Source organism: Xiphias gladius, chromosome 5 (genome assembly GCF_016859285.1).
Source record: "Xiphias gladius isolate SHS-SW01 ecotype Sanya breed wild chromosome 5, ASM1685928v1, whole genome shotgun sequence".
Classification (NCBI taxonomy): Eukaryota; Metazoa; Chordata; class Actinopteri; order Istiophoriformes; family Xiphiidae; genus Xiphias; species Xiphias gladius.
The window spans coordinates 11,874,227-11,895,101 of NC_053404.1; the positions used below are offsets into that span (position 1 = coordinate 11,874,227).

Consider the following 20,875-nt stretch of genomic DNA (forward strand, 5'->3'; position numbering starts at 1 on the left):
TCCTCCTCAAACAGAATTATTTCAATTCTGCTTCAGCCCCTTTCCCAGTCTTCATTACTATTGCATGGCCCATGGCGACTTTTACTCATCAAAACTGCATTACATTATTTACAAACTGGAAACATTGAGGGAGCACTGTATTACAGGACTGGGAGTCACCCACTAAAAACCTATTCCTGAATTATAAATGAGTATTTAATTTACTATGTCATGTTCCATTAAGCACCTTTATATGGTGAAGGTGTATTTAAGGGACTTGGCTTTCTCTCAGACTACTGTTTGTTTTTGGAAGAAAACAAAAGGACAGATTCAGGTCAAGAATTCTCTATTTGATTTGTTCTGGGCAGACATTGAGCAAAGATATACTTACAACGCCTAATGGGATTGAAGGATTTCAAGCAGAGCCTATGGCTGCAGGGAGTTCATAGAAGAAAGGACAGGCTGACAGACAGACAGACTCAATAAATGGCTGGCTGGAGACAACGTCAGTAAGATTAGCTGATATAACCAGTGAGGACATCGAGTTAACCCAACTCAAATGACCTGAGCCATGGTCAACAAGTCCTCCAACCTAAACAATAAAATACTGTAGGTTTTTCATCCCTACCCTCTGATACAATCCAGCAAAATATACACTGATGCATTTGAATGCTAATTAATAAGCAGACATGAGATGGACATAACAAAAAATCAGCTGGTGAAGATCTACACTCATGCTGTATATCTACAAGTGGTACACACTGGCCAATATTCCTTACAATTCGTTCAGTTAGGATCTAAATTTAAAAGACTCCCCTCCAGGCCCACTTTCAAGCCAGCTACCCAAGTGTGCGGGATCAGGTTTACATTAGTGTAAGAGATAGATCCTGCTCCTCTGATCTTCTCCATCAGAGGATAGGATAGCTAGGATAAACACTATATTTTAAAGGGTAGGTGCACCTAAATAATTTAAAGAAAAATTGCATCAATGTAATTAAGGTAATTTATTCAATCACAGACTTGTGTGTCTAAAAAGCATTAGAAGAAAGTTTCTTGCTTCATATTTATATAGAGAACAGAATGATCACAGTTTCTTGATCACTTATTTGTTCTTTGAAGCTTGTATTGATGTACTGCTGCCCATGCATGTATGTACTAAAGGAGTCTTAAACTCAGAATTTTGGATTGAAAATTTCCTTTACAATTATCACAGGCATTTTGAAAACTGTTAAAAAAAAAAATTCTACTTTAACAGATTTTAGAACTGCGGAGGGAGCTCAGGCTGCCACAACAAATCAGTTTTTCACCAAATTCAGTCGGTTACGGTTTCTAGAGATGAGGCTTTTAATGCACTCCAATTTTGCTTTGCATGTCAAAAGAGATAATGTAAGGTTTAAGGTAAACAGACTTGTCACAATTTCTAACCTTTACTGTTGGCAAGGTGTAAAAAGAGGTCTTGCATCGCTTATGTGTAAATGAGAAGCAAGACAGAATGGCATCAAACCATAAAGGATAAAGCTATGCTTTTACTTACTGTATGTACAATAAACATAAATGTTTAAATAGATTGTCAATGGTTTTGACAATTAACAGCAGAAAATTAACTGAGAATATTCTATCAATAGATAACCAAAATAAAGCATTTTAGCCACCAAAAACACACTGATGATTTTATTTCTGCCCTAAAAGTTGCTAGGCTAATAACGTAAAGCAGCACAATTAGCATAGTGAGTAGCTTTAATGCAGCCACCCTGAAGCTGTGACTGAGGAGATAAAATCTATGAGCCTCACTGTCATCTAGAGTACAAAGGATGGATACCCATTTTAAAGGAGAAAATATATGTAGGAAGAGAAATTACAACTCTTGCTTAATTGTCTTGTAAATGTTATAAAACAAAGGGTGGCAGCATATGCCATATGAGAATTAAGATGCTTTTCTTACTACTACAATGGGATGAGGCTCAGTTTGAAAGTCACAAAGCACATCACCACATTTGCTGTGTAACATACAAGTGCCATGTACTAGAGGTGTGGCAGACTGAGAGATTGAGTTCATCATTGCACAGAAGGTTCAAAAAGCCCTTAGTTTCTGTAGCCAACACATTACGGTTGTAAGAGAAAAGATGAGGGGAGATTATTAGCATGATGTAGCTGCAGAGGAAGGGGGGGTGAGTAATGCACATTGGCTGAGTAATGCACATCGGATATGGAGGAGCTGTTTCTTGCCATGCAACATCTCAGTTGAGGGAGCACTTGTGGAACAGTGGCAGTTCAAAGTGTGACTACAATTCAATCAAAGTACAAAATGATGGCAGCTTGGCCCTCGACCAAAAACAGATTGGAGTCAGGTATGTCATTAATTGCTCATTTTTCATTTTCCTCTGGCAGTGCACTTTTTGTCTTAGATAAATCTTCCATTTACTGCACTGCAAACTGCCAGAATCATTTAAACCAGAATTATAAAGTGTGATGTGTTGAGCTTTGTCTGCAAAGCTCTGTTGTTTTGGATACAATGTGAGACCCATTGAGACCTGTGAGCAGTAGGGTAGGGATCCTGTTGTGAAGGCGTAGTCCATACCGCTCAATTGGCAGATCTACAGAGGAACTCCATTCCTCGTTAAATGACAAACCACCACCTGTTCTCATTTCATCTCTCCAGTCCTCGCTGTGCCTCTTGGACCACTGGTGAAGGGCAGACACCAAGGTACTCCATGAGGAATGGAGGCAAGTTTCCCATCCAAAACATTCCCCATCCATTGCATGGTGGCCGCCACCTGTTCACCCTCCCCATCTTCCCACCACCACGCCACATCCACACACACCTCGCTCCCGCTTGAGGGATGAGCAGATTGTTGGGGGATGAGAGTGGATTGTAAATGTCACAGGGGGCAAAGGAGGGAAGGAGGTGGGTACTCAATGCTACTCCATGGCCCCCGAGTTCCAGATGTCACTCTTTTTAATAACATAATTATGACTGTCTTACGACTCCCCTTGGCTTTCAGTCTGTACTGGAAGCTATGCACACTGCACAAGCACACACATATGTCCTGCATATTATTATTATTCACAGCCTGTGTGCCTATGCCATTTGTAATTATAAAGATGTCTTTCTGAAAGAGTTTGAAAGAGTTTATAAGTAGTTCACATAGCTAATTTACATTTCCTCCTGCCATCATATATTATCACAACGAACAATGTAACATTTAAAATAAAATCGTATATTAATCATGTAAAATGTGAAGCATGAATGACCCTCACAAGAGGAATAATTTTCTTTACATATTTCCAATCAAATATCAAACTGGCCAGCTTTTTCTTTGCTGACACCCTGGAGCTGAGGCCATCTGGATCAGCCATTTTTCTGGTCATTTACCATGCTCACTTCTCAAGAATCTTGGATTACTTGCTCTTCTCAGAAAGAGTAACTGAAGCTGATAGCCTAACTCTTTCTTCACATTTAGATGTACTTTGTTTGCTAAATTCTATGTTTGCTTTCCTTTTGGAAGAAGACCGTGATGAAAGGTGATTTGATCGAGAGGCATGCTACACAACAGTCTGAAACACACAAAGTGGTAGCTACTGAGCTGAACTTCAAAAAACATACTCTCCACGAATACATAGGAAACTGTGAAGAATGATCACAATGAATACCATGATGAGCTGCTGTTTCAGTGGAGACCTGGTAATGATTAAGGCAGTCCCTTCTCTAACAGGGCTAATTAGGGTTCAGAGGTATCTAATGTATGATAGATGGAGAAGGAGAGGGTCTCGGTGGTCCATGGCTCTGCTGGCATTTGATCACAAGTATTAATTGAGCTGAACCTTTCACTCTGGTCTGAAAGACATCTGTTCCCAGCAGGTTACCTCAGCTTTATCATTACCAGCTAGGCCCACCAATGTTTTCCTGGCATGACAATTTAAAGCAAAATATATATATATATGTTTGCTGGCTAATTCAAGCTGTCAACATCATCCCTGTTTGCAGGTGAAAAATGGGTGCACCACGCAGTGCACCAGATGGCAGGAATGGATCATCAATCTGAGATAGCAAACGTGATGGATTGATTCTCCAGGGAAAACAGTTTCAAACTAAGAACCACACTAACAAGAAATTTGCTCACAAATGAGCACTTTTGTGTTGTCATGTACTGTCACAATAGTGCATTCGCTGTCTTTGATTGTTCATGTTTTGGACTTGAAATTCACAGGCACAGTGCATGGGGCAACTTGAAATCAAATGCAGTCCCAACAAAAATCAAAAAAAGGCAGGAATGGAATCTGCTATTACTCCCAAACTGTTTTTAATATGAGGACTAACAATAGGCGACAAGCAGGCCAGACATCTCCAGTAACAAGGATTTAAAGTAATCTATAATCTGTAATCTATACTTCTAACAATCTATCAAATGACAATGTGACAGTGTGAAAGGGTTCAGGTGTAGTGACGAACCTACAGAGAATCATTACAGAAATCTGCAGCTCCCCTGGGCTGTATGGAGCTTTATAAGGATTTTAAGCTCATTGTTTAGCTTTTGTTTTCAATTTTGGTTCACTCTCACCAATCTAGCTATAAAAAGTTATTGGTTTTGGTTAAGGCAGTTGGACTTACATTAGCCGGGGGGCCAAAAACAGGACTTCAAAGAAATGCTAATGTTGATCTGTGTTCTGGATGTGTAAATAAGCAACTGTTAGCTAACAAGTTCACTTCCAACTTAAAAGGTGGTAATATGTCAATGTTAAAATGCCAAAAAAATGTGTTATTGCAGGTTTAAAGAAACAGTTTGACATTTTGGGAAATGCACTTATTGGCTTTCTAGCAGACAGTGAGAAGATCAGATCGACGCCACTTTCATGTTTGTACGGTAAAAATTAAGCTATGGCCAGTAGCTGGTCAGCTTAGGTTAGCACAAAGAAACAGTTTGCCATAGCTCTGACTAAAGGTAATAAAATCCACATACCAGCACCTCTAAAGCTCATTAGCTTAATTCACACAAAAAACGAAGTTTAAATGTTGTGGTTTTACAGGTTCTGGACTGTTTCTTGGCCAGGCACAGAACCTTGCTGAAATCCACAACTTGTTTTTACACTTTGGTTTTCCTATGGCTAAAACAAACAAAATATAAATTGTTAAATTTCCATTAAATTTCCATTGCTATGTCAAGATTTGTTTTACATCTATCGTTTCAATGTTTGCTGAAACAGCAACAGATTTGACAGTTTGTCAAGCGACAGCTTCCCTTCAAAAACAACCACACTCAAGTGAAGCACCCTAAGTAGGCAACATCCTGGGTATGAGCTGGCTAAGTGAGCAGGTTGAATATCACAACATTTGCAGACAAATCCAAAACCGCTGAAATGCCATGTCACGTCACGTTGTACTCTCCCAGCAAAGTAACACCTCTCCTGTTAAATTCCTAATATAAATAGTTTGAAAAGTTGCAAATTAAAAAAAAAGGAATAAATAACAGTGGAAGGCAGAGATGAGTCCTTTTCTGATGGAAGCATCTCGATATGACATGTGACCACCAGCGTGTGCTATGAATAAATCATCCTGAACTGGGCAGAGAGAGTAAACAGTTGTGTATCTTCACCTCAGATGCCTGGAGAGGCCTGTCAAACACAGCAGTTAACAAAGCCTATCTCCTCATCATTATGCGGACCATGTTTCAGCAGATCCAAGCCCAAACCTGACACCATTACCCCACCCCCCATTTTCCCCTCCTCCTCTACAACACAAGAACCAACTCAGTGTCCCTTCAGAGTTAAAGCAAGGATGATAACATTGCTGCTAATCTTTCCCCAGAGTCTCTGCTTCACTCAGTTGTATTTAAAGACCTCCCAGACTGTCTCTGTAAATTAGGCAACCAGAGCTCTGGGAATAGCTGCCAATTTGTTGCCACTGTGGAAACAACCTCCTTAAGATCTCCATGATTTGATCTATTAACATGACTGCAAGCAAGATCAGTATCTTGTCAAGTGCATCACTGGTTCCGAGGTATAGTACGAGTCGAACTCTGTATGCAGCAATGAGTTAAATGTGCGCGATATGAGAGTGTACACAATGTCAATTTAGATTAAAAATTTTTTTTTTAGAATATAGGTTTTTATTTATAATTTATAATTGGCAGATACAAAAAAACTCTTCAACTGTATCCAAAATGTGCAATAAATCACTGTTGATTTTTTTTCCCCCAAAAGAAAATACAAAAAGATCATCTACTTTGGAAAGTTGACATTTGACAACCAATGTAAACTGGAGTGAACTGGTAATTCTACAGAGGGTTTTCTAATTGCTACTAATGCTCTTTTAACTGACCACAGTTGTTGACAAATTGCAAATCTGCTTTGCTCTCCCAAGATGATAACCAGTCATTATGTGTACATACATCTCCACTGGTGACATTCTATTTCCCCATTATTAAATACAAGAAAGGCAATCATATCCATAAGCAGCACAAATGTGTCTAACACATTAAAATGAAATAAAAGTTTTCAAAAATTGTACCAAGATGTTCATGAGAGAGGGTAAAAAAAAAAAAAAAAAAAAAAAAAAACCCAACAAAAAGTCACAACATAACGTTGTAAACAATCACCATCACGCACAAAAAAATTGTTGGAGCTTGTTAAGTGCTAAACAGCTGTTATTAACAAGCATCAACCTCTGGAGTCGAACATTGAAGGCAATAATGCTTAATCATAAAGTATTTAAGGAGAGAAAGAAAAAAAAAAAAAAGAAAAAAAAAATCACAGCAGCAACATCACATGAAACTGGTTCCTGCTTGTCAAACTTAGATGACAAATTGCAAATTAAACTGGAAATACAATTAAAACAACATTATATTATAAAAGACTAACGTTTTACTTTCACATTTCAAATGAAACACATACACACACACACACACAACCAAAAGAAGTCATCAAATTCATTTACATCCACACTCTTGCCATGATCCCATTCCTTGACAGCCCATGAGCATTAGCAGAGGCTTAGATATGATGCTGGTGCCTTACCCTTTATATCCCACAGACATGAAAAACAAAACAAAACAAAAAATCTTGATTTAATATAAACATTTATATGACCACATGAGGACTAATGTGTGACTTAATTTCTTTTTTTAAAAATGCCATCTGAAGGACAACTCTAGGCAGAAAATTATCCAAGCATGTCATGGGGGATTTTCAAGTGCAAAAATGTGTCCAATTTAGTTTTTGTGATTCTCATGCTTTCTGAAACTGGTCTGCGGATAGATAAAATGGATACCTCAAACGATTGTACATTCCTTTTGTACAGCCCCATCCCCCAGATGGCAAAAGTCACAAAAAAAAAAAAGTCTCTAAAGGATTCTAGAAAGAAAAATAAATTTCTTGTACACAGAATGTCCAGCCAATGTTTGTGACAGAAAAAAAACATCCTTTTAGACAACCAAACACACATCCTAGATCCTTCATTCCTATACAACTCAAAGCTTTAAAATACTAAGTCTTTAAACATGCAACACCATTCAAAGTTCCTAATTTCTGCTGTGCTAGATTCATGGTAACTTCCTCAGACACCAACATTTCTAGCGAACTAAAACTAGAACTATGCGCTAACAATATACCAAAGTTGTCTAAGAGACCATTTTCCAAATTGTTTTAAGGACACTGATGTCAAAAAAGATGCTCATTCATGTGAAAAAAACTATTCCCTGTCAAAGTATCCATATAAAGCACTTGCGTAGCATACTGTGTGCTCTTCCCGTTACTCTGGCACGAACAGCCCAGTAGCGAGACAATCTGTGGGTAGTTCAGCTCTGTATGGACTGGGGACGATGTGAAAAAGCAATGGCAAAAACTGTATACTTCTTTTTATGTCCATGAAACCCATGTAACACTAATGATGCCATGCAGCTGTGATGGAATTTTTGTCATTTGCTGAAAACCTGGCGTCACTCCAAGATGGTGAGGAGGACTTAATCCTGGCTTTCCCAAATCCATTTACCTAAAAATCACACCATCTTTGGGATTCCTTTGATCTGGGTCCATCTTATTGCTGGCATTAAGAGATTAAGAAACAGCCATCCCTACATACAGATGCAGGTCAATTGACTAGAGATCTGTTTTCAGTTGTAGGGTGATTCTTTATATATAAACTGCCTAAGGTAAATGCAATTGTGCATTAAACAGCCTTTTACTCAGAGTTGCACTTAAACAAGGCCAAAAATCTTACACCCTTTTACTCTGACATCTTCACTCATTTAGAGTAACTCTATAATGCCCTTAATTGGCAGTCTTAAAGTCTTTACTACATGCAGATACAAGCATTACAGACAGTGACAAAGTTGTTAGGCCTGAGCTGCAGCGCAGTTTTTGTAACATTCCTAATGAAGAAAGATTTAACTTTTAGTGTTATCATATTTTGAAAAGGTCTATACATCAACTTGATGCTGTTTCTACAAACAGCATGACATGAAAATCCAGCATCATCAGTACCTTTAGGCTTGGACATTTTATAATGGCAACATGCAGCCATACAATTTAAAGCTACTTCTCTGACCAACTGTTTAAAACGTCTCACAGACTGGCATACTCTGAACATATTTTGGAACAAATGTTAATGTTGTGGATCCGGTAAACCTGTGTGAACCTGAAAGGGATTTTTACATTTTTTATTGATATGGTAATGTGATTAGCATTTGAACTTTTCTTTGACCAACAGGCCATTTGTAATATGTAAGGTGGAACATACAATGACAGAGACAATACCTTATACTTTTAAGAAACTGTATCCACTGGAAAAGTAGTAGCAAAAATCTGGTTATGCGATGAATGCAATTTTGAGCAAAACTGAGGTTTTTCTTCAGGTTATCAAAAAAAAGAATTAAGTTGGCCATTATCACTTGTTATACGATAATGCCAAGCCTTGAAATTTGAGTAATTGCATATTATGAAAGCAGAATGGTGTTCTAATTTGCAGTCTGGTCATGCTGACAAAACGAGGGTAACTTCGCACAAGCTAAGAAGCAAAAGATGATCAAAATTGGTCAGTCTGCAGAAAGCAAAATCTGATTTAAAAATCTCATCGTAGCAATACTATTCCATCCTTGAAATCATCTCCCAAATGTACAATTTAGTGGATAAAAATTCAATGATATTTCAAATTGAGAGAGAAATCTTACTATTCTTATGGGCCCAAGTTCAATGCAGACGGCAAATTTATGAAAATTTGCTCTGCTTGCACAGCTGGATGTTACACTTAACAAAACATCACAATGCATGCCTGCACTTAATGTATGCAACTAAGATAACTTGGCTGTAAACCTCGGCTATATTTTTGCAATAGATTATGTGCTGACCTATGTTTCTGGAAGTAGAGCCTTCTAAAACCAGCAAAAAAACCCACAACAGTGGAATGGAGGACTAAACAGTGACAGAGTCACCTGGAGACAAATCAAGAGCCACCAGAAGCATACATCTCAAAACTGTGGTTGCCTGTAAACCTTGTTTAAATCTCTTAACTGAACACAAAAGTGCAAATTGCTACCACTGTCCTGTCTGTGTCCTCAGTAGTGCTTCTCCTGCAGATAATCTTTCATCTTGTTAGGTAAGGGCAGTTTCTGGATCAGGTCTATTCTTGTGTACTGTCTAATGACAAAGCGACAAAGGTACTGCAGGGACCGCACTTGCATAAACCGAGATACTGGGTTGGTTAGTCTGACAGGGTAGGTTGCAGACCCTGGTAAGCGAGACCTGGAATAGCAAAAAGCTCCATTCTCTGAGTCTTTGATAGAGTGTTCAATTAAGTCAACAATGGACGTGTGTCCCTCCACATCGGGCTGCTCGTAGAAGCTGAAGCGTCCATTGGAGTGTTCGATGCGGGTGTGGAGGGTTTTGCCCTGTGACCTGAAACTCAGGCTGAGCAGGTACCTGTCGTCTGAGCTGTCTCGGACCAGGAATGAGCCATCAGCCAAGTTGATCAGCTTTTCCTCTGCCTCCCAGCGTGTGATTGGGCCCCAGTACCAGCCCTGCCTCGCCAGCTTCTTCAGCTCCTCTGTCAGGCTGGTCACGACCATTGGTCCGCTGCTCTGGACTGAGTCGTATACCCGACTGACCCCAGGAGCAGAATTTGGGTCAAAGTTGAGGTGATGTCTTACTCTCTCAGCTACATGGCTGTCTGAGGAGCTGAACCCCGAAAAAGTCCTGGGGATATGTCCATTACTTGTCATGGGTGGCAGGAGTGGAGAGAGGGGAGGCGGGACCTCTACTCTGGAGGTTTGGAGCATCACACTTGCAGAACCGATGAGAAGACTATTAACTGAGGTTTCCATGAAGAGATCCGGAGGCATCCCACTAACCAGTTCATGTTCCTCTTGCCCCTGGTCTGTGTGCAGTGACCCACTGTCTGCCTCAGTCACTACCTCCATAGGAGAAGAGCTGTCCAGGCAGAAAGAGTGGGACCCTTCCGGGTACATTCCCTCATCTAAAGGCATTGTGTACTGGATGTAGTCCTGGGGCGTCAACCCCAGCACAACAGGCACATCATTTTCATCAATATTTAAATGCAGCTCACCATTTTGCGGCTGTTGGAGATTCTTCAAGGATTCTGCCTGGTCCTGAAAGAGCCCTTCCATCTGGAAATCGTGAAATTCTTTTCGGACACCATTTAAGCTGGGGCTGGGGCTAGGTGAGTGAACCATGGCTTTAACTTTTACCTCCATCTTAATACACGAATCATCAGAGTTGACTGATCGCAGAGGCCACGGTGAGGGGCTATAATGGTGACTTCGTAGAGATGCAGATCTAAGGGGTCTCTGGGCTTTCACCTCGTTGAAGCTGATGGGTACAGAAGAGGATGAGAAGGTGTCTTCATCATCCACTGAGCCTATGGCTGAGGTGCTACCTTTCACTTTTGCCTTCTGCTTGGCAGACAGCCTCCTCTTTAGTGATCCCATCAAGCTCTCACTCTTTGAGCGGCCCTTATTCTGGCCCACTTTGTCCTCTTCTCCACCAAGGTCACAGCCAGAGAGCTCTTTGGTGTAGCAGCCCCCAAAAAGTGACTCATCCTTAGAAAACTCTGTAGTCACTGTGGGCTGCTGGAGCATGACAAAGTCACCCTCCTCTTTGCCCTTTATGCTGAGGGACTTGCGGATGGTCTTAAGGCTTATCTTCTTCATTCTGACAGGCCCTCCAAATTGGCGTCATGGGATGGCTCTCCTGGTATCCTGATGAAAGCACTATCCACAGTTTCCTCCCATCAGGCCACACGACACAAGTCATGCATACACTTGAGCCATTAAACCCTTCAGAGAGACAAACATACAACACACAGAAGATGATAGATATTTTAAGTTTAGTCATAAAAATACTCACTTCATTGAAAGAACAGGGTTGTATGCATTATGCTCATATTACAGATTTATGCCCATTAACAACATAATGCAAAATTCAAAAAAATAACATACAAATCACAGCATACAGACTCAAGTTAGGGTTGCAACTAGTGATTATTTTTAGTATGGATTAATAATGAAAATAGTTTCTCAAATAGTTAATAATCATTTTGTCTGTAAAATGTCTAAAAAATATAAGAAAATGAAAAAAATCTATTATAATTTCCGTAAAGACAAATGTAATGTTATCAAATGTCTATTTTTTTGACAATCAAGAACATTCAGACAGTTTATCATCAAGTTATCAGTTTACCTAAGACAAAGAAAAGCAGCCCACCCTCACAACTAAGAAGATGGACCTTGGAAATTTTTGCTTGAAACTGACTAAAACGATTAATCGTTTATTAAAACAGCTTTTTCTGTTGATCAACTAATCATTTCATCTCTAAACTCTGCAATCCCAGCACAGCAGATTTAAATAAAAAGTGATGACTTTCAGGTTTAATTAGATGGACTTTACATCTATACTGACTTAACCATGTAGGAAATATGGCCCTCTAATACACAATAGACACTTTTAGGGGGCCAGATTTAATTGGACCAATTACACAAAAATAAATAAAATTATTGTGTTTAATATCTGGTGGCAAGTATTTTGTAATCATTGACTCCTTGTGTCTATGACCTGTGCAGCTGTTGATGACATCAACAGCTGCTTAGTATTTTCACTGTAGATGTTCTGTCCCAGGCCTGTTCTGCTGCCACTGTTTTGGCCGTGGTCAGGATCACTGCCCTACTGCATTGTTTATTATGGACCATCTATAAAAAGGGCAACATTTCCTACACTGCTCCCCAAGTAGAGATGTGAACACCTTTGAACAGTACAACTTAAATGGGGTGTTCTAGGCTGTAGTGCCAAACAACAGAAATGTGTCACTGTCCAAATACTCTCACCACACTGTATTAAAGTCATTTTATTACATAAATGATAATCATTGCCTTTTCATCTTTCAAAAAGCTATGACAGTTCTGGCAAACAAGACTAAAACGGTATATAGAGTCATGTGCCATTTGAAACACTTAAATAAAGCTGCTTATAATCAAGACAGTTGCAATCTGATTACTCACCATTATGTGCAGGAAAATGGTGACTCAGTTGGATGGGTCAAGTTCCACTTCCACCTCTTTTCATCTGATGCTATTGAAAAAAAAAAAAAAAAAGACAGCTTATTTGAAAAGTTCTACACTTTTTGATTCAGACGTGATTTTGTAAGAGAAAAATACATAACATGCACCTATATAACCACTTAAAACAAACGGCTTGTCATAATTAAACCAGCGTTAGCAAGGTCTGCCCTGAACAGGCAAGGCCTACGGACACAACAGCATGCCTTTAGCTTAGCCACGCTTGTTATCGTACGCCTTTAATTACAATATGGATAAACTGAATGCTCCAACCACCATTTAATTGGTACAAATTATTAAGTAAGATAATAAACGAAACGAGGTTGTCTGATTTAGCTGTCTGATTTTATCCAATTTAGCAATCGTTGGCTTGCTTGTATGCTAACATGAAACAGCTAACAACCAGTTAGTTTGTTAGCATTTTTACTTTCACAATAGATTTGTAATCTATGATTTTTTTTAATTGTGTACATTATATTGTCTCTTACCTGCTTGTCTTACTAGGAAAAATAACCCAGGCGTGTTGGCATCTTTCTTGTGCAGTATGTTCATGAAAGGTTCGCTCCTTAACGACTGTTGGCTAATGTTAGCTTACTACCTAAGCCAATCAGCTAGTTTTGTTAGCGTTTGCTGTCGAAAACATTATCGTTACCTTCCCCCTAGTCAGCTTCTAAGCCCAAACTAAAGCATAATGCGTTTATGTGGCTGGATTCGGTACTTCTCTAAACGTGCGGGTTTATATTGCCGACTAGAATGACACAATAAGATGTCCTCATTCTGCCTGGGTTGGCTAACACTTTGAAGCTTACGGCCTCTTCCTTTCTTCCTTTGTTGCCTGTTGAATTGTGGGAGCAGATTCAGATGCAGCGAATCAGACTCAAAGCAGCTACAGCAAGTTCTACATCCCAGAGACAGACAGACGCAACCCTGACACTTAAAAGGAAAGCATTTGTATAGTTTAACTTAATCAAACAAACAAAAAAAAACCCCAGACCTAATCTGTTACATGTTTTTATATGTCAATTTGTATCATTTATCATTTGGACATGTGTGGGTGGAAATTCATTTTAGAGACTTTGTGATCAGATTACACAAAGCACAAAATTCTGGGGCAGTGATTTAACCAACCACCACTGAATGCTTTGGAGCAAAGTATTTTACTTTAACTGCTCTAATTGGGCTGGTCAGTTGCCCAAAGTAGAAGGATGTGGTTGTGCTGGGCAGCTCCCAGGCATGGAGCAAGGTGTTGCAAAAACCTTTCACACTCTGTGAACATCTCCTGAAAAAAAGTGAGTTTTGAAACTAAAGAAATAAATTTGACATAAAGACACATGGCCTAATGCAATGACCAACACAATTACTGTATTGATAATTGTGTCATTCTAGTCAGAAATCTACATTCAGACAAACGGGGGTTCTGAATCCAGCCATATAAATGCTTTATACTTTTGTTTAGATACAAAAAAGAAATAGTAAAGATGTATCACTGACTACCTGTGAGCTAGAATCGAACACACTTACAGCAGGTCACTCTAAAGGAAATTTAGAACAAGTTAAATTAAACATGATGCCACCACTTTGAGAATTTTTTCATCAACATTAGAAGAAGTGTTGTTATTAGAAATGGAAAAGGAATATGTAGCACCACAGAAAGAAGACTGGAAAAGAAAAATGACTGAATAAGAGAAATTGCAAAACTTGCAATGGGGGAGTGGTTGCAGAAAGTTAAGAGTACCTGTTGAGTATGGTTATTTGGACTTTTCATAAGACCATAGCATGGGAAGATTTTGTGTGACACAGTTGAAATGTCTAAAAACAGAGTTTTTTTTCCTTAATTGTCCTAAATCAATAATATGTAGTCCAGTCTCTCATCCGAATTGCCTTGTCTTGATTGTTTCTTCTAGAGAAATGTGACACTGAAGCTTGTGCTCATCTAATTGATTTCAAATATTAGGTTTTTTAGTTCAACCAATTTCTGTACATGGTGGTTGATTGCACTGACAATGTTTGTATGGGCAATATAAAACATGTGCATTTGAAGATACATAAATATATGTCAAAATTAAAACTGATTGAAACAATTTTTTATTTGCAGGCTTTGGTTATGGCAAAAAAAAAAAACAGGGCTTTCTTTTTAATTTGTTTATTTTTAACTTGTTTTCTTGTTATTTACATCATATAGTTTAAATAGCCTATAGAGTATGACCCTGATAACTGTAGAAATATCAATCATTACACCTTTTTCCCTTAATTGCCAGCTGTGCTTAGCCTTTATGCAGGAAGGTCTTTCTAATTTGTATTCCAGAAAAATAAATTTGGCTCTCCATGTATTTTCAAGTATTTGATACAGCAACTAAAACTTGAACTCTGAAATGATCCATTGGTTGCTTAATTAGTGTCTGTATTGTTTTAAAGTAGATTGTGTTTACCATTGCAAGGCTAATTTGGTCCATATATTGAACATTACATTGTTTTTTCCACACTGTCAAGTGTATGGCAGGTCTTCCCCAACCTGCTTACGGCAGCTGTGTGCAGACGGGCTCTATGCAAAGACTCTAATTACCAGGCCCTATTAGGGTTGATCAGGCTGCCTTCACTTGATGTGTTGGAACACGAGGGAAGGGTGGATGGAGGGCAAGGAAGGAGGGGTGGCAGCTCTTAGATATACCACCAAGGACATTGGGAAGCAAGGATGCAGTTTTTCTACAAGCTAAATTAGACCTGTCGAACAAACTTTAGTCAAGATGATATTTGTTGCCAGACAGTAAAAACAAGTAAGTATTCAGCTGTGGGCATGACCCAGTCTGTTTTGTTATGACAGGATAAATAGATCAAACAGTTAATAACAGCAGGCTGTTTAGTTTTTGTGCAAATGAAATCTTGCTCAACTAGTTTTAAAGGAATTGAGTATCTGCATGATTTTTTCAAACACCACAGAGCACAACCTATGAGGGCCTCTGGAATATATCTGTGTGTCTCAAGATCAATAATTCCAAAATAATTCTAATTTATGTATAAGCACAACTCAAAACACTGAATCTTAAGTCAAGATGGAATATGGTACACATTGAGCAGGCCACACTGTTTAATGAGATACCTCTACATGAGAAAAAGCTCCCCGTGTTTCATCTTAATTTCAAATGAATGCTGCCTCAGCCATAAATTATTTGCACAATATGTCTGCCTTTGCCTCAGTTTGACTCAGTCCCTTGACTCGACTCCTTTGCCAATGGGGGATTGTCCTGGGGCCCCTCAGTGCCCACCCTGATATCCTCAACACTTGCAGCGGAGCGGAAGACGGGTACATCAGGCATGTCAAACAGTGACAGGGCCAGTGGGATTATTTGGGTTTTGTTTCAGGATTGACTGTGGAATAACATAGGAAGGGTTAGCCTCAAAATACAGTCTGATCATGTATGCTAAGGATGATGTGCACCTCTCTGCCTCATTCTTTCGGTGACTCATTGTGATTTCAGCAGATGTCTTGTTTGCATTGTTTAAAAATTAAGGAGTGACCAATGGCTAAATCAGTCCTTCATATCATTTTTCCCCTCCTGAGGTAAGAGGTCTTCAAAGATGCATTAATTACTGTTACACCAGTTGTGTATATATACAATGTAATCACTCAGCTATAGAGACTTGAATTCAGTCCAAATGGCTGCCTGGTTAAAACAATGAATAACTAGGCTATGCTCGCTCCTTTTATTTGAGTCTGTTATAACATCATCCTTGATTTCACATTATTAATTCTGGTAGTAGCTCCTTGCATTTTGTCACCATATGGGGATCTGAATTTTGGACAATTACAATAATGATATGATTAATGAGCTGATTTGACCTTGTTTTATGCATGAAAAGCCATAAGGGTAACAACCAATATTTTCGCAGTCTCCAGTAGCTCTTGTGAAACATTTGGTGATACATGGCTTATATTAATTCAGCTTCCTCACATTTCTACTTACATTCAAGTCCCACAAAAGTTCTTTAAGGGACTGTACAAAAAATATCAGGGGGGGAGAGGGGGTTAGAAAATGGGGAGAGTTACGTATTTTTCCTTTTGGCTAAAGGGTAGTAAGTGTACTGTTACTATTTTTTGGGAAAACACAGGAGGGTTTTTTAATTTTTACTCACCACAAATTTAAATTTGAGCTTTTCCTTAAAAGATTTATTTAAAAAAAGAAGAAACAGATAGTCACAAATGATGGTTTTGGGGTATGCGGTAGTCGTAAAGGTGCGCTTTGCCCCTATGCATTATGCAGAGGACAAAGATTCTTTGATTGGGCTTAATTTACCACAGTCAATAGCTAATGGGACAAATATGTCAGCTAAGAGAAACAAACAATACATGAGGATCTTTTATGGATAATATTAGTGATTAAATGTTATCTCTACCAGTAATTGATCCCCCCTTAACCTTAGTCTGCATCATAACAGTAAGTCTAAAAAAATCTTCTAATGTGTGCATTGGCACATGTGAAAATTATTATGCTATTGATACATTAAAATTTAAATTACTATGCGCCAACTTAATTTCTTAATTAATTTCAGTTTTTAATGGTGAAACAAGTTGCACCAACTCAGTAATATATTTTTAAGTAGTCAACGGAAGGGTCCAAAGAAAATATTAAAAATGCTGGGTAGGGTCTTCCCTTTTTAAAAAGTAAAATATAAGGTTCAACCACCCTCTCCACCAAAGTAATTTTTGTATAGACTCTAATTTGTTGTGATTTGGCTCCATGTTTTAAGCTTGTCTGTGACAACTACACATTTATATTACTTTAACAGCTCTTGCACATAGCCTCATTCAAATATCTCCAAAATGAAGTGTACATCAATAGTTTAGTGCTCCATGACTTCTGTCCAGGTTGGCCAATATGGTCAAGCACATGATGACCCAGAATTAATTTTAACTGTGGTGGGAGTCCAGAGACTACCCTCGGTTTCTTTTCAGCACTGCAGCCAGGCTGACAGAGAGTCATAGCTCCGTTGATCCATGTATTCCTATAGCTCTCAGTAGTGATGATGTCATGAGTTTCTTTAATGATAAAATTCGAAATATTAGAGAAAAAATTCACCACCTCCTGCCCTAAATCTGCACCGATTTATCTTCAAACACAGGAACCTTAGAAACAGCTGTAAAACCTGATATAGATTCACACAGTTCTTCTGCCATCGACCTTCACCAAATAACTTCAACAATGTCTTCATCTAAACCATCAACCCGTCTCTAGACCCTATCCCAACTAGGCTGTTTAAGGAAGTTTTACCCTTAGTTAGCACTTCTTTGCTAAATATAATCAATCTGTCCTTGTTAACAGGCTATGTAACAAAGTCCTTTAAATTAGCTGAAATTAAACCTCTTCTTAAAAAGCCTACTCTTGATCCAGATGTTTTAGCCAGCTATAGACCCATATCTAACCTTCCTTTTCTCTCTAAGATCCTTGACAAAGCTGTCGCCAATCAGTTGTGTGACTTTCTAAATAATAATTTAGATTTGAGTCACAGAGTTCCACAAGGTTCTGTCTTCGGACAAGTTCTATTCACCTTATACAGGCTTCCTTTAGGCAATATTATCAGGGCACACTCCATAAACTTCCATTGTTATGCAGATGATACCCAATTGTACTTGTCAATGAAACCTGATGAAATCATGATCAGTTAGCTAAACGTCAAGCATGCATTAAGGACATAAAGACCTGGATGACCTGCAACTTTCTGCTTTTAAACTCAGACAAAACTGAAGTAATTGTGCTTGGCCCCCAACACCTCAGAAACAAATTATCTAGTGATATACTTACTCCAGATGGCACTGCCCTGGCCTCCAGTACCACCATTAGGAATCTCTGAGTTATCTTTGATCCGGATATGTCCTTTAACTCCCACATAAAACAGACTTCGAGGACTGCCTTTTTCACATATGTAACATTGAAAAAATCAGGCACATCCTTTCTCAAAAAGATGCAGAAAAACTAGTCCATGCTTTTGTTACTTCTATGCTGGATTATTGTAATTCCTTATTATCAGGCTGTCCCAACAAATCTCTAAATACTCTCTAGTTGATCCAGAATGTTGCGGCACGAATACTGAGAGGAACTAGGAAAAGAGATCATATTGGCTCCCTGTAAAATCCAGAATATCATTTAAAATCCTCCTCCTCACCTACAAAGCCCTTAATAATCAGGCAACATCATATCTTAAAGAGCTCATAGTACCCTATTATCCCACTAGAACACTGCTCTCCCAGAATGCAGGCTTACTTGTGGTTCCTAGAGTCTCCAAAAGTAGAATGGGAGGCAGAGCCTTCAGTTATCAGGCTCCTCTACTGTGGAACATTCTTCCAGTTTGGGTCCAGGTGGCAGACACCCTCTCCACATTTAAGAGTAGGCTTAAAACCTTCCATTTTGATAAAACTTATAGTTAGGGCTGGCTCAGGCTTGTCTTGAACCATCCTCTAGTTATGCTGCTATAGGCCTAGTCTGCCGGGGGACTTCCCATGATACATCGTGATCCTCTCTCCTCCTCTCCCTCTCCATCCATACACATTCATATCCCATCAATGCTTGTTACTAACTTGGCTTCATCTCTCTCCCGTATTTTTCTGCTTTCTTGTCTCGCTCCTCTCTCTTCCTGTCACTTTCTGCAGATATTTCTGCGTCTGGAGCTGCAGAGTCTGGATCAGTGACTACAGACCACCTACTGCCCCCATGATCCTGCTTAACACCCATTGCTACAATTATTATTATTATCATTATTATTATTATATTTAGTCTGAGTACAATTATTATTAATAGTCTTATTATTAGCTCTATTATTATAATGATTAGTTTTATTATAAGTCTCATTATTTTTATCCATCTTTATGTGGAACCTGTATTGTGCGATGTTCTCTTTCCTCCCTCCTTTGAGCTAAATATTTATTTATATAGCTGAGAGTCACAAAAATGTTTACAAGGAATATGATTGAAATTTGTTTTTAGGAAATGAGGGAAAATGAACAAAAACATCTAAAAAGACATCTCTATGAAAAACATACCGTATACCTGATGGACAAATGTACAGGGCTTAATGACCTACACCTTAAACCATGTTTTCATTTATTTAAAAAAAGGTTAGCCTCTTTTCTGCAGCTGATGCTAACAGATGAAGACACATAGTGGTTGTCAGTTAAAGAGGATGAGATGTACCATTTGGACCATTTGGAGCACACTCAACAGCTGGAGAACTCCTGGTCTGACTTAGGGCGATGTATTTTTCACCAGGTAAATAAGGCCACCTCAACAATCTGGATGTCAGAGCATTCACTCTGTATTCTAATTGTAGAATGTCAAAAACATTCATAAAACTCAGTCCTATATACTGTATGAGAGGCTGGGGGAATTGGAATAAATTTCTTTACCCCACAGGTCAATGCAACCTTTGGCAGGTCCTTCAATATGACTCATGTTGTGCAGACAACCTCTGTTCCAACCCACAAAACTTTATTTTAAATTCTGGTCAAGATGCAAAGGTTTTCAAAGACAACAAATACTGTACGTCATACACAACTGAAGGGATGTGTGTTTAAAATGATTTTCCATTTAGTGTAATGGTGCAGCCATATAAAAACAGCATCTTGGATTGCAATATTTGGCTCACTATGCATTAAATATGATAAATGAACTACTAAAAAGAGTAAAGATATAAGTGATGTTGTCAAAGACTGTAAAAAAAAATGTTGTATCTAAATTTGAATTAACTTAAGGAGAAACTGGAGTGGAATATTGGTAAAATGTTCCTACATGTGCTGAGGTAAAACAGCCAAATATTATGAAAATACAAATTATAATTTTCCTCAGAGGTAGAAGAAGTATTCAGATCCTTTACTTAAGTAAAAGTACCAATACAGCGATGTAAAAATACTCCATTTCAAGTAAAATACCTTAGTTAAAATAAGTATTGGCAGAAAAATTTAGTTAAAGTGTTAAAGTTAAAGTACTGGTTTGGTCCCTCTGACTGATATATTATTATCTGAGCAGTGTGTAAGCAGTGTGTGTAAAGAGCATGTGTGTAAGCAGCATGTTACTGTTGTAGCTGGTGGATGTGGAACTAATTTGAACTACTTTATATACAGTTTTATATACAGGGACACAAGATACTAAATCTAAGGGATCGTGAGATGATTAATGGGAAAGAAGGAAAAACAAAGTTCTGATACACAGATGTTTTTTTGACTTTTTCTCTAATCTTTAATTTTGTTGAGATATTGGATCATTTTCTCACAGACATCTGATACGTGACCCTGACTACACACTGCTTTTTGTAAGACATCAGAAGCCAAAAAGTTTGGAAACCAGTGGTTT

At 38.5% G+C, this 20,875-nt stretch overlaps 1 protein-coding gene across 1 annotated transcript; it reads right to left on the reverse strand.

The window, feature by feature from the left end:
- Positions 1-6,521: 6,521 nt before the first annotated feature.
- LOC120790021 (suppressor of cytokine signaling 6) lies at positions 6,522-13,430 on the reverse strand. Its single transcript, XM_040127260.1, has 3 exons — positions 13,025-13,430; positions 12,480-12,549; positions 6,522-11,261 (listed from the first exon to the last, which is right to left on the reverse strand). Exon 3 carries the CDS (start codon positions 11,133-11,135, stop codon positions 9,525-9,527), a length of 1,611 nt encoding a protein of 536 aa, XP_039983194.1. The 5' UTR covers positions 11,136-11,261; positions 12,480-12,549; positions 13,025-13,430; the 3' UTR covers positions 6,522-9,524.
- Between the last annotated feature and the right edge of the window lie 7,445 nt (positions 13,431-20,875).